We start from the raw sequence: 13478 nt of genomic DNA, 5'->3' as shown, positions 1-13478 counted from the left end.
CCCCACTGGACAGCCATCTGAGGTGCTCCCAGGAGCCACAGCCCTCTGCCCAAGACAAAGAAGCACTGCGCAGCCACCGCAGAGGCTTGCCAAGAGCCTTTATTTATCTAGCGCAAAGTATACACTATCACAATTCTGTTACTCCTTTTACTAAAATAGTTCAAATCAATGTTTTTACCACACTATCAAAAAGTTCTATTTCTTTTCTCTTCCCAAAGTGGTTCAATAGAAGGTAGAAACGGGCACAGGAGTCCCAGCTCGGCCTGGAGCCGGGGAGGGGCTGGCCCGTTCTTACGGCCTCACGTTCTACAGAAAATAGAGCATGGCTGCCGGCCGGGGACAGGAACCAGACGTTCCAGCCCGTTTCCAGAAAGCAGCACAAATACTTCCCCACATTATGAAAAATATACACCTCTACCGCTCTGCAGTCATGCATTTAGTCTGTATCTTAAAAAAAAAAAAAATCAGTAGTATGTATTTTGTTTCCTCTCAAGTTGTCAAGGAAAAAAAAAAAAAATGAAAGGTCACTTTTTTCTCTTTAAACACTGATGTGTAGCTAATAACTTCTGGATAAAAATGTGCCACCCTAAAAAATGTGCTCAGCAGATTCCGCTTCCAGGATGGGCTTGGCCACCTGGGGTGAGGCTGGAAGGGTGGCATCCATCACAGTGGGAACTGAAGCCACAGCACAGGTGTCACACTGGGCGTCAGGATCGAGAATCAGTTTGTAAAACAGAAAGGGGCCTTTATGAAAGGACGCCAAGTTCAGCAACACTCCACCCCACCCCCACCATGAGCTTCCAGAGCTAAGGCTCCAGGGGGGCAGGGTTACCCCGTGTCCCCCCGTGCACGCTCTGTTAGTGGCAGGGCTGGGACTCGCCCTGAGCTGGCCCCTGGCTGCCCCTGTGGTGAGGCCCCCTGACCCTCCCCAGCCTGTCGGCTCCCACTGCAGCTGCCCAATGTCCCCGGCGTGTGGGGTCAGGCAGAGGTGCTGCTGGCTTCTTTTTAACAGCTTACTACATTAGCAAGATGACTGCCCCAGGTACAGTTCTGTCCTAGAAAGCCATCCTCGTGCAGCATTGGCTCAAGGACACGAGCAGGGTGGAAAGGAGACGTCTGCACCCAGCTTATGCTGCTCCCCCTGATCCCCCGAAGCCACTGCAGCATTAGGGACAGAGTCATGCCCCTCCCGAGGGGAAAGGGCCCTTTGAGGCTGTTCTTCCCTGGGTTCGTTCGCAGGAGGTCTGCAGACCCCACGAGCCCTTAACTTATTGCTTGTGTTCACTGGTGGCCAAGACAACCCAATCCACACATGACAAATGGGCTCCCAGACTTGGCTCCCACCCAAAACAGACCCCTACCCCCTCGGGGCTGCTCTGTGGTTCTTTGGACTCCAAGACCCAGAGGGGACCTCTGCCCCCCAGCTCACTGCCCACTTGAGCAGCAGTGGCCCAGTACCATGACCAAGGATGTTCACCAGCTCCAAGTGCACATCCCTAGTGACAGGGAGCTCACCACCTGACCTGAGGGCAAGCTCCTTCCAGAAAGAGCCCATAGCTCCCTGTCACACCCAGGGCAAGAGGAACGAACCTGTCACCGTCAGCAGCACCCACTTAGCATCCCCTGGGCACGATGAGGGCCGCGAGCCTTTCACCTGAGTGTACAACCCCAGGGTGCCGATGGCAAACAGCAGGAACCACTCAGAGTCCCCACTGGGGAGAGGGACAGGGTGGCCACTTCCACCCCCATGCCTGGACCCCATCCCTCACTTGGCCCCGATGAGGCCTCCCTGATGTAAGGCACCTCTCTGGGCTCTTCAAGTGCTCACTGCGTGGAGCACTAAGTACTGTGGGAAGAGTGACAGAGTCGGATGAGGGATGAGGAACTGGATGAAAGCTGACGCCAGCGCCGGTCACAACAGCATTGATGGTGGCCGTCCCTCCTTCCGGGGTCTGGGATCTCATCTGTAATGTGCCACAGGTCACTTACCCGTCCTGGGCCTCATTCTCACACACACAAAAATCGACTTATCGCTCCTTACAGTTTATACACGGTCATTTACACTGAAGGTCTCCTTTGATCCCCAGAGCCCTGCAAGGAAGGCCTTATGCTGCCCATTCCACAGCGGAGGACACTGAGGCTCAGAGAGGGGAGGTGAGCGTCCCCCGTGATGAGGCAGCAAGGCAGCAGAACTCCGCTTGGGCCTCAGCTCTGCCCAGCGGCCTCTCCAGCAGGCGGAGCCCATCGGCTCGTGCTGTGAATGCTGACTAAAGCTGATGGGCATAGAACGGTGAGCACGGCTGAAAGAACCTCTGAGACCTCGTTTTTCCACCAGGGGCCTAGAGAGGCTGAGTGACTTAGGACCTGCACCCAGGCCTGGCCTGTCATGTGAACCACAGAAATGGAGATGCCTCAGGCACTGGGCAGGAGGAACCCAAGATAGGACACCACCTGGCACAGGGCGAGGGGACACTGCAGAGAGAGTGTGTGTTTGGGGGTGGGGGCATCAACTCTCAAAACAAGCAGCAGCTGGCCGCAGGGGGCCTGGGCACGGGGTCCAGAGGAAGGGCCTCAGAGCCGCCAGCCAGCCCTGGACACGGTGAGTTTCCTGGTCCATATTCCAGGGGACCCAGTGCTCGGTGAGCCAGCGTTCAGCCACAGCGGGTGGGCGAGAAGTGGGGCCCCCTGCATCAGGTCCAGCTGCCAGTGGCCTCTGTCCAGTGCGGGTGGCAGCCAGGGGCGTGGAGGGCTTGACGAGGTGCCCCTCCATCAAAGCTGGGCACAGCCTGGGATGACTCCTGGCCCTGGCATCTCAGGGTAAGGCAGCCTTCAGTCTCTCGCCAGTGGAGCCCAGAGCGGGAACAAGGCTGTCCAGGCCGCTCTGCCGCAGGGGACAGTCAGCAGCGTCCCGTCTTCCCAGTTTGCTGGTGTGTGAGAGGCGGGAGATGGAAACCGGGCCGTCAGCATGTTGGACCCATGGCAGCCGGGCCACAGTGGGCAGCTTCCTATGTACAATTCACCACAGAAAAAGAAGACAGTGGCTCGGCATGAGGGCCTGCCCATGTCTGGGGCCTGACACTCCCCCTGGGGACCCCCAGGCAGGGCCAGTCCACATCCATGGAGGAACAGCCCTACAAAGGCCCCTTGAACTGGTTCCCAGACAGGTGTTGCCGGATGGAGGGCTTAGAGCTGGCGGCATCTCCCAGTTTTCTCCAGACCACCTGTAGGGAGGGGCGAGATGTGAGTGGAAGGCCTACCCTGAGCCCACCTACTGGCCTGTGCACACATACTGCCTCATTGCTCTTCAAAATCACCCACGTCCCAAGAGCCATGGGGCCGGGAGGGGAAACTGAGGCCACATGAGGCCAGGACACGCTCAGATCAGGTCTTTACAAGTCCACCCTCATCACCATGCCTGCCATCCTGAGCAGGTCACCGCTGGCGTGCAGGCTCAGCCTCACAGCTGTCCGGTGCAGCCCAGAGACCCAGGAGGCAGCACAGGCCGGGGTTCAGAACATCCCCCACCCCGAGTGAGGCCCAGGTCAGCCCCTCCGAACCGCCCTTCCCTGCTGGCTCCTATAACGGTCCAAAGAAATGACACGTATCAGCCAGGTGGGTCAAGGCATGAAGATCTCCCTCCCAGGTAGACCCAGAGGCAGCCCAGCTTCTAGAAGCAAAGGCAGCCCCAGCCTTGGGCCCACAGAGGAGAGGGGTCCTGCCTGCACCTCCAGTCTGAGCACCACCTGTGCGGCCAGCAGCCACCAGGGGCACCAGCAAGCTGGGAGGCCAGAGCCAGACACCGGGGAACCAGGGGCGAACAAGACCAGAGATCAGGGACGCTGTTCTGGGGGCTGGGGGGGGGGCGGGCGCAGTGTGCAGTGAAGACAGGCCAGGGCTCCCCAGGCTCCAGTGCCTCCTCCCAGCCCTCCAGGTCACCAGCCCTTCCCACACAGGGAAGCCTGTGGCCACTCTCCCAGATCAGGCCCAGGATGCCCTCCCTCGCGCCAAGGCTGCGGGAAGCGCCTCACGTTGCACATCTCGCGGACGATGGCCTTCTCCTTCTCGCTCAGGTCCTCCTCACAGTTGTCCTGGAGCTGCCGGTCCAGGTTCTCGTGCACCTCCAGGACCTGCAGGGAACAGGTCCCAGGGTCAGGGGCAGATGCCACCGGGCAAGTCACCCTGACCCTCAGCTTCCCCTGCTGCAAACGGAAGCTGGGGACCCCTAGCCACCAGGGTCGTGGCATCAGGGACATGGAGAGACCTGAGGGGCAGGTCATCCTTCCTCCCTTGTGTCCTCTCCCCCCACCCCAGTGACGCTGTGGACACCACACAAGGGAAGCAGCATCCCCGTGTCACCACTGACACGGGGAGCAGAGCTGAGGACAAGTCACCTGGGGGCAGGGCAGACAGGTTGGGTGGGGACCACACTCGCACAGGTGGACTCCAACCCAGAGCCCCTGGCTTATGATTAACGGGCACAAGGACTCGAGGACAACACAGGCTCATGCATGTAGGGTGTGTGTGGGTGTGTGTGTGTCCCAGTCACGGCCCACACAGGTGCAAGTGTGGTGTGTCTGTGCAGACGTGCACCGGGCCCCCACGCCTGTGAGCTTGTGTCCATGCACACGTGTGTGGTGTCCATGGTGCATGGACAGGTGAAGAGATGAGGGGCGCAGCAGTGGGAGATGCGCTCCAGGTGTGTGAGCTGTCCCAGGGGAAACAAGCGCCTGTCGGGACCCGCACCCAGGGGCCCTGAGAGGGAGGCAGCTGCCCGCAGAGGAGAGGCTGGGCTGGGGGACCTGAGCTTCAGTTCCAGCTGCAGGCCTGCCCCTAAAGCTGACCTTGGGGGACCGCCTGCCTGCCCTCTACCTCCCTAATGCCTCAGTTTCCTCAGCTGCAGGGATGGCAGACAGGGGACACACTTGCTGCTGCCACCCGGCACCTCCAAATCCCTCCCCCTCAGTGTTCCAGGCAGTCACGGCCACCCAGGCCCCCACACAGCGATGAAAGCCCTGCCCTGCTGCTGAGATGCCCCCAGGCTCAGAGAGGGCAAATGTGCGGTCAGAGGTCCCACGCTCCCAAAGTGCACCAGGGATCCGGGGGGCCTCACCTTCATGGCGTGCACGACCGCCTCAGGCTTCTGTCCTGCAGAGCTGTAGCCGGCAGGGGGCGAGGCCAGCTCGGGGACTAGGCAGGCTGGGCCCTGTAGGAAGCAATCACACGTCTTAGCTCACCCTGGCTGGCTCCCAGGCGGCGGCCACAGGTGTGACCAGCAGCTGAGAGAGGTCCCCGATGCTGTGGGGCCAGGACCCAGCAGGAGGAAAGGCGGGAGTGGAGGAGGGGCGTGAGGACTGGGCCAGGGCAGAGGGGCAGCACCCGGCCCCCAGCCACATCCCACGGGCTCCTCCAAACAGCCCACGTAGAACGTCTATTATCTGTTTTCCAGTTCACCCAGGGAGACATGGAAGGCCTGGACTCGAACCCTAGCCTGCCTGACTTCAAAGCCTTCCCTCCCCCGACCTAGAACTCCCAGAACTGGGCATCTCTTCCAGCCCTGAGCCCTGCCTCCCAGCCCTGTCCAGCCACCCGGGGGATGCCACCTCATTCAGGAAACACTCCAACTGGCACTAGGTTCCCAGCTCCACGTCAGCCTGGGGCAGGAGACAAGGCCAGGAGAGGAGAGGATCCCGCCTCCTGGCTCCTTGCCCACCTGCATCAGAGGCCGAGCGTCTGCCCAGTGCCCCTCAGCCTCTCGCCAAAAAGGGTCACTGGCCCCAGCAGCTGTGGGCCAGGGTGCAGGGCTTCTGCCTCAGGTTGCAGAGAGGCCTGGCTGGACTCAAGATTCAGGGCCACATGGAGGAGCTCACAGACAAGGAGGCCTACACAGATGGAGCCCCCTAGGGCTAACAGGAGCCAAGAGGTCAGATTCAGGGGGCTTGGCTGATGGGGCCACCACCCTGGAATCCTGCCTAGCCAGACGTCAGGGCAGGCACCCTCAGGGCCCAGAACCTTCTGCCACCAGCAGCCCACCCCCCTGTACTCTCCCTACTCACCCGCCTGGCATGGACCTGCTGCTGGCCCCAGGGGTCTGGGAAAGCTGGGCTTGGGCAAGGTTCTGCTGGCTGTGACCCGAGGCAGAGCCCGACCCACTCTGTGCCTCGGTTTCCCTGTCTGGACAGCAGAAAGAGTCCCTGTGTCCCAGGGTGTGTGCAGAGCCCTGGATTCTGCTTGACGCTATTTCCTAACACCAGCAGCCTCTGGTGCCCAGGCCAGGTCTGTCACGTTGGGGAACCAAACAGGGACCGGCAGGTGGGGACTGTTCTGGGGGCACGGGGTACAGGTGGTAGGCGGCCACACACGGGTGCCCAACCTTAGGCAGAAGGCTGCACTCCCGCATTAGCCAGCAGGGGGCGACAGCCACACACATACAGCCGTGGGAGGCCCCGGCACCTCGCGCCTCAGGTCCTGTCTATACCTGGGGTTCCCAGAACTGCCTGCCCTGCAAGGGGGCCGATTCCTGCTCCCTTTGCCTCGAGCAAAGGCAGGAGGGAAGCCAGGAGTGGCCCGGGTAGGCTGGGGAATCCAGCCCTGTCCCGGCCAGCTCACCAGGCTGCCAATGCGAGTGTAGCTGTGGAATCCTGTGAATGAAGCCGCCACTACACAAATAACAAGTGTAAGGAGTGATTAAACGCAGTCAGGACTGTTACCTCCAGGGCACCCCCAAGCACCGCACACTCCTGAGGGCCCCACGGCCACGGTGGGGAGGACCACAGTCTGGATCAGCCCAGTGACACCTCCCGCTTCCCGCCCGCCCACTTGGAGCAGCGCAGCCCACGGGCGTTTATAACAACCCTCTGGTCAGACACGACCTTTTTACATCCCCATTTTACAGATGAGAGTGAGGCTGAATGACTCACCGGAGGCCACACAGCTGTAAAAATAGGGCTGGGCCTCGAACCCAGGTCTGTGGGGCCCCAGAGCTGGTGCAAAAGTGGGGAGACCAGTGTATACCCCAAAAAATTGAAAACATCCGTCCACACAAATACCTGTCCGCGAATGTTCACAGCAGCCCTATTCACAACAGACAAAAAAGCGAACAACCCAAATGTACAGCCACTGATGACTGGACAAACACAATGCGGTGTAGCCACACAAGGAAATACTATGCGACAATGAAAAGGAATGAAATACTGACACGTGCCACAACGTGGATGAACCTCAAAAACATCATGCTGAGTGAAAGAAGCCAGTCACAAAGGATCACAGATTATATCACTCCATTTCTATGAAATGTCCAGAATGGGCAAATCTATTGAGATAGAAAGTACGTTGGTGGTTGCCAGCAGTTGGGAGGAGGGGAGAATGGGGAGGGAATGCTAACGGGTACAGGGTTTCTTTTGGGGTGATGAAAATGTTCTATTGTGATGATTGCACAAATCTGTGAAGATACTAAAAACACTGAACTGTATGCTTAAAAAATAAAGTCAATGGACAAAAAAAAGTGGGAAGACCAGCTTCCCCGAGGGGCCTGTCAAAAATCTGATCCTCGGGGGCGGCGCGGTGGCATAGTGGTTAAGGTCACGTGCTCTGCTTCGGCGGCCTGGGATTTGCAGGTTCAAATCTCAAGCACAGACCGATGCACCACGCATCAAGCCATGCTGTGGCAGCGTCCCACACACAAAGTAGAGGAAGATGAGCACGGATGTTAGCCCAGGGCCAATCTTCCTCAGCAAAAAGAGGAAGATTGGCAACAGATATTAGCTCAGGGACAATCGTCCTCACCATAAAAAAAAAAAACTTGATCCTCCTCTCAGGAGGCTGCTGAGCACAAATCGCCCCCTCCACTGACAGCCAGCAGGGCGGGCAGGTAGGGGGTGTCCCCAACCCACAGTCACCTGGGACCCTGTGGCACGTGGACCTGCGGGTAGCCTTATAGAAGACGCGCTCAGGTGTGAAAGAGCCTGTGCCCCTGGCCGCATCAGAGCACAGAGGGTCCTCCCCACCCAAGCCGTCACTCTCCCCATGGACCTGCGTGCCTGATAAAGGCACTCCAGGGCCCAGCAAGGGCTCAATGCCCTATAGACACCCCAAGAAGCTGGGCATCTGAGCCTCCTCCTCGGTCCCCGCCCCTCCACTGCCGCCTCAGCAGCCTCTCAGGCTGCCCCTCCCTCAAGACACCCCAACCCTCTCCACCCACCCCAGGGACCTGCCCCCCAGCCCTGGTGGAGCCTCATGCTGGCCCCTGGCCTCCAGGCTCAGGGTGGCCCAGCACCAGCACATACTAGCCATGCAACCCTGGCAATCCACCCCATCCCCCTGGGCCTTGGCTTCCTCCCCCCTGAAGTGGGGTGAGAGCCCCTACTGTGCAGAAGGGCAGTCTAGAAGATGAAAGGAGGTGAGGTACATGGAACCCCTCCCAAGGCCTCCTCCAGGAAGCCTTCCAGAACCCTCACTCCCTCTGACCACACTGATCAGCACTGTCGAGGCCTCAGAGGCCAAGCCTGTGCGGCATTATCTCCAGAGAGGCCTGGGGGTAGCGAGCCCCAACTCAGCCCCCTCTGCTCACATCCCACAGGCCTGGCACATCACAGGAGACAGCCAGGTTTGCACAGCACTTCACAGTTTGCAGATCGTGGAGAGGACTTCAGCGCACAGCACTCCATAACTATTAGCGTCAGGATTCCCACAGATGATCAGACTGCATGGAGGAGTGGAGTCAGCCCCTGAGCAGGCGTCACCGGCTGTTCACAGCCCTTCATCACGAAGCAGTTGGAGCCTCGTTCGGCCACAGGGCTCCTGGATAAATATTTGGATTCTCTGCTATCGGCAGGCTTTGCAGCCTGCGCAGCGTCAGCAGCTACATTCCTGGAGAAGGTGTGAGGCCTCCGAAGAGAAAGAACAGAGCGCCGGCCGGCAGCCAGCGGCGGCACCGGCCCACTTCTGCCAGCACTGAGAGGGTCTGCAAAGGCACCCTGAGGCTGTCCTCGCTGGCCGCGGTGGAAGGGAGACAGAGGGCAGGACCCCGGCTGAGAGGCCAGGCCCACCTGCCCACCTTGCAGAGCGGCCTCGGGCCAGCCCCAGCTCCTGGTCTGTCCCATGGGGACAGCCAGGGTCCCTGCCTCGCTGGAGGGCTTATGCGCCTGGAGAGGTTTATGCTCCCTGCACGCACTGCCCACAGCAGATACTCAGTGACCGCTGGGGTTCTGGTTACCATCGTCTACAGGGCGCATGAGAGTAAGTGCTCCTGGGCGGTGGATTTTAGCGTATTCACAGATTTGTGCAATCATCCCAGTAGAACATTTTCATCATCCCCAAAAAAACCCCATCCCCATTAGCAATCTAGCCCTACTCCCGGCTCCTCCTAGCCCCTGGCAAACACTAATGTCCTTTCTGCTTCTATAGATCTGCGTATTCTGAATGCAAGATGTCACATAGGGATGACAGACACACGGACCCACGGGGAGCAGGGCCGAGCTGGGCACCCACTTCCCAGAGAGCCGGCCCCACGCGGCCCCTCCCTTTCCCATTCAGGGCAGGTCAGAGCCCAGGATAGCCCTGGAGGCCCTCTGTTGATAATTTGAAGACACAACCCCGCACATATGAACACCGCAGCCCCCACCCCCAGCTCCAGCACCAGCCGGGCGTCCTCTCCCTGCCGTGTCCGTGGAGTGGCACAGGCTGACGAGCTGCAGAGGGACAGCAGCTGGGCCTGGGCAGCCGCTCTCAGGGCCTCCGGACAATGCCCTGAACTGCCCACAATGTCACCACAAGTCAGGCCTCCACCTCTCACCACCACGCTGGGCCCCCACAAGGCTCCGAGGGTGGGGAGCCCAGGCCTCTTCCTGGGAGGGTCGGGGAAGAAGGTGGGGGAAGGAGGAGGGCCACTTGGGCTGTGAGCACAAGCCTTGACCCCCTGCCCCCGCCTGACCTGGAAGCAGCTTGGGCAGAAGACAAGGGTCCCAATCCCAGCCCAGCCACGGCCTGTCCACGGGACCCCCGGCAGGTCGCCAGCTGGTCTGAGCCTCACCCTCCACTGGAACGTGGACCAAGGATTCGGAGGCGGCGCTGGCTCCACACGGGAGCCGTGGGGTCCTGGGGGAGGGCACTTACGTTCTGCAGGGAATCCTGGTAGGAGGGCGGCAGGGATGCGAGCTGGGACTCTGAGTGGTACGGGGAGAAGCCTTTCCGAAGCGTCCGGAACTCTCCAGGGCCTGCCTGCTCAGGGAGAGAGGGGGAGAGGTAAGAGGTGACGGGCCTGGCTGAGGGGACCAAGGACTGTCCCTGTCACGACCTGGGACGCTGCTCCCTCAGCTGGACGAGACGCTGCCGGGTCCTCCGGATGGCTCTGCTCCCTGCACCTGCTTGAAGCCCTGCCCTCGCACCCACCCTCCCTCCCTGCCTACCCTCCTCGGTCCTCACTGCCACCATTAGCAGCTCTTTACATCCCTCTCCCCACTCAAGTGCTGGCGCCACCAGGCCAGAGGCTTCGTTTTTCTCCGCGCTGTATGCTTTATAAACGTTTGCTGAGCGGCTGAATGAACAGGTGAGCAATGAGTGAACAAGTGCAGGGCTCTCCCACCCTCGACCCTCGTTCCTCTGCTCCAGCATCCTGCACATCAGGCCTAGGGAACACCCTCTCCAGCCCCTGGGGCCTGCGTCCGCGGGAGAGTCACCCGCCTCCCACAGGTGCTGGGGCTCCCCGCAGCGTGAGCCCGCCACAGTGCTTAGCGCAGGTTACCCATTAGCCTCCACGGTGGGACAAGAGCTCCCAAATGTGGGCCTGGGTCTCACCCCTCTGTATCCACAGGAACCAGCGCAAGCTGGGCTCATAGCTAATGCCTAGTGCACGCTTAGGAGGGAGGGAGGCGTGAATGAATGCATGAGTGCAAGAAAGAATGAATGAACACACACATATCTGGCCTCAGGTGTTTCCCTCAGGGCAAAGCAAACCCCCCCAGAAACTGGGTCTGGGACCCAGAGCGGGAGAGGGCCAGGGGCCACGCTCAGTCCCACGCAGGCCCCCTGCTCCTGCTGAGCAGAAGCAGGCCTTTCCGGCCCCGGTGTCACTAGGACCCTGGGGTGGCATTTCTGGCCCAACCGCCCTTTTCCATTTCAAAGGAACCAAGGGAACCCTGATGGGCAGACAAAATGCAGCGGAATGTCCATCAATCACCAGGCTGTTGAGTTTCCCAAACAAACCCTGGAGGCGAGGAGGCCGGCCTGGCAGGGGCCAGGGGGAAAAGCAGGATGGTGCAGCAACCACGCCTGGGGTCCCTCCTCCAGGTCATCAGGCCCCCTCTGCCCAGCTCAGGGGGATCTGTACACGCCCTGCTCCCCTCCCGACAGCCCAGGCCCCTCATTTCTCATAGGGTCTCCAGCCTCAACGACTCCCTGGGTTCTGCTCTCCACCCCCATCAGACCCCCAGGCCTCACAGGCCTTGGCTCAGGGACCACACAGCAGTGGCCTGTTCGAGTCTGTGGGACATGGCGTGAAGGCTCCTTTAGGGAGGCACCCCACGGAGGCTGCCAGGGGGACACCAGGAAGCACAGATCTGAGCAGTCACTTCTCCAATTTACACCCCCAGTGCCCGCCGGCCAGACCAGAGACCCGCAGGCCAGCTGAGAACTGTTCCCACAGCCTCCCAGAGGACCTGAGTGTGAGCCAAGGTCACCAAGGGGCATGGAGCGGGGAGAAGTGGGGGGACCCACCCTCCCACGGAGGCCCCGGAAGAGTGGCAGAGTCTCACCAGGGACGTACAATGGGACTGGATGCCCCGATCATGGCCTGGGTTAACCAGAGGCATTAAAAACTGGCCCAGCCAGGGGTCCGATCAGGTGGAGCCCCCTACCACCAGGCACTAAAAAGAGAAAGAGGCCACAGCCCCCACCCCATACCCTCGCCCAGCACTCACTCCCCAACCACGGTGATCCCCCTCTTCAGGGCACCCCTGCCTCCCTGGCTCACATCCCCTAGGTGGGGGCGGGGGGGGGGGTCACCCCAGCTCCACTCAAAGGTGAAGATCCCAAACCATATTATTTTCCTGGCCAGGTCTTGTGACAGTCACAAATCTTCTCCAATGGAAAGTCCTAAACCCAAACACACTGAATGTCCACACCTGGTGCCACCGGACTCTCACCTGCCCTCCGACACCATTCTGCAGGAACATCCCCCACCAGCCTTGCCAGGCTGGCGAGAGAAAGTTACGAGACCAGGTGTAAGGCCCAGCCAGGCCCCACACACACACTGACATTTATTTGGCCACATGGCCAGGGATTTGAGCTACTGTTCCCTCCCCACACCCCACCTAGATTCTGTGCTGGGCCGAGTCTCACCTCCCCACAGCTTCTCTGGCCCTGGACCAAGTGGGTTCAGAAGCAGCCCATGTGCTGTTACTGAAAAGACTGCTTTGTGTCGTCTCCTCCCTCCTCCCAGATAATTTCCTGGGGAGGAGGTGTGTGCAAGATCATGGGGGAGTTTTTTAATTAGCAGCACGCAATTCCCACCCCTGCCTTCCATGATCGTCTATCAATATTTGCACGTCGCAGAACTTTATTAGCAAGCCACAAAGCTGGCAGGAAAAATGCACAATCTCTCATTAGGGGCAATGTGACTAATGACGCATCGAAATGAGGAACCATAATTGCACTTAAATCCAAATTAAAAATCCTGGCATTTGCCGTGCTGGTGCCCCAGAAGAAGCAAGTCCCTAGGTTTTCATTGCTGAGGAGAAGCAGAGCAGAAATGGCCTTGCGGGGTGACTGGGCCTGCACCTGGGGGCAGCGTGCTGCTAAGGAAAGTTCAGGAGGCGGGGAGGCGCACGCAGCCTCCCTTAAGTGGGTCATTCAGGACACAGGGAGAGGGACCTTACACACAGAGCCTGCCCAGAGCTGGGACAGGATTTCCCGAATCCTTCGAAGGGAAGGAAACGATCGAGTGTTGCAGACGCAGCATTGCCCCTTCCTCCCCATCTGCCCCCACCCCCCCCCCCCCGCAAGGGCAGCATGAGAGCTCTGGACCACAGGGAGAGACCCAGGAGGCTGCAGGGCCCCCAGTCCACTGGGGCCCCGAGAGTTCTGGAAACCCCGGGCCTCTGTCCTGGGCTGTCCCGCAGTGCAGCTCAGCGCAGAGCCAGTTGCGGACTCGCAGGGGAGACAGGCTACCTCTCCAGGCCTCTGCGGGGCTGCAGCGAGGCTCCTGGCAGCAGGAGCACCCCAGCCACCGCCTTCCCCGGGGCTCCAGCTTGCGAAGCCTGGGGCCACCCCAGGATACACCTGGGACCACTGTCAGAGGGGTGCTGAGATTGAAAAGGACTGAGGGCAGGACGCGGAGACAGAGGCCACCCAATCCCGGCCGTCCACTCGGGCTCTTTGCTGGGGGCCCAGCAGCTGCATGCCGGCCCCTTTCTGGGCTCTACTCAGGGGCAGCGGCTCCCACCCCTCCTTCCTGCTCCCAAAGGGCTTTCAGGACCATCTGTGAC

At 60.2% G+C, this 13478-nt stretch overlaps 1 protein-coding gene across 1 annotated transcript in view; it reads right to left on the bottom strand.

The window, feature by feature from the left end:
- Positions 1 to 81: 81 nt before the first annotated feature.
- CCDC85C (coiled-coil domain containing 85C) overlaps positions 82 to 13478 on the bottom strand; it is an 81316-nt gene continuing 67919 nt past the window's right edge. The window contains exons 3-6 of the mRNA XM_087447962.1: positions 10111 to 10215; positions 5111 to 5203; positions 4029 to 4127; positions 82 to 3221 (exon numbers count right to left, since the gene is read on the bottom strand). Coding sequence (XP_087304088.1) covers positions 3132 to 3221; positions 4029 to 4127; positions 5111 to 5203; positions 10111 to 10215 — 387 coding nt within the window. The 3' untranslated portion in view covers positions 82 to 3131. The remainder of the gene's footprint in view (positions 3222 to 4028; positions 4128 to 5110; positions 5204 to 10110; positions 10216 to 13478) is intronic.

The sequence above is a fragment of the Ceratotherium simum genome, chromosome 24, assembly GCF_057802395.1.
Source record: "Ceratotherium simum simum isolate JZ-2026a chromosome 24, ASM5780239v1, whole genome shotgun sequence".
NCBI lineage: Eukaryota > Metazoa > Chordata > Mammalia > Perissodactyla > Rhinocerotidae > Ceratotherium > Ceratotherium simum.
The sequence above is the reverse complement of the archived record's forward strand: the minus strand, read 5'-3'. Positions and strand labels throughout refer to the sequence as shown.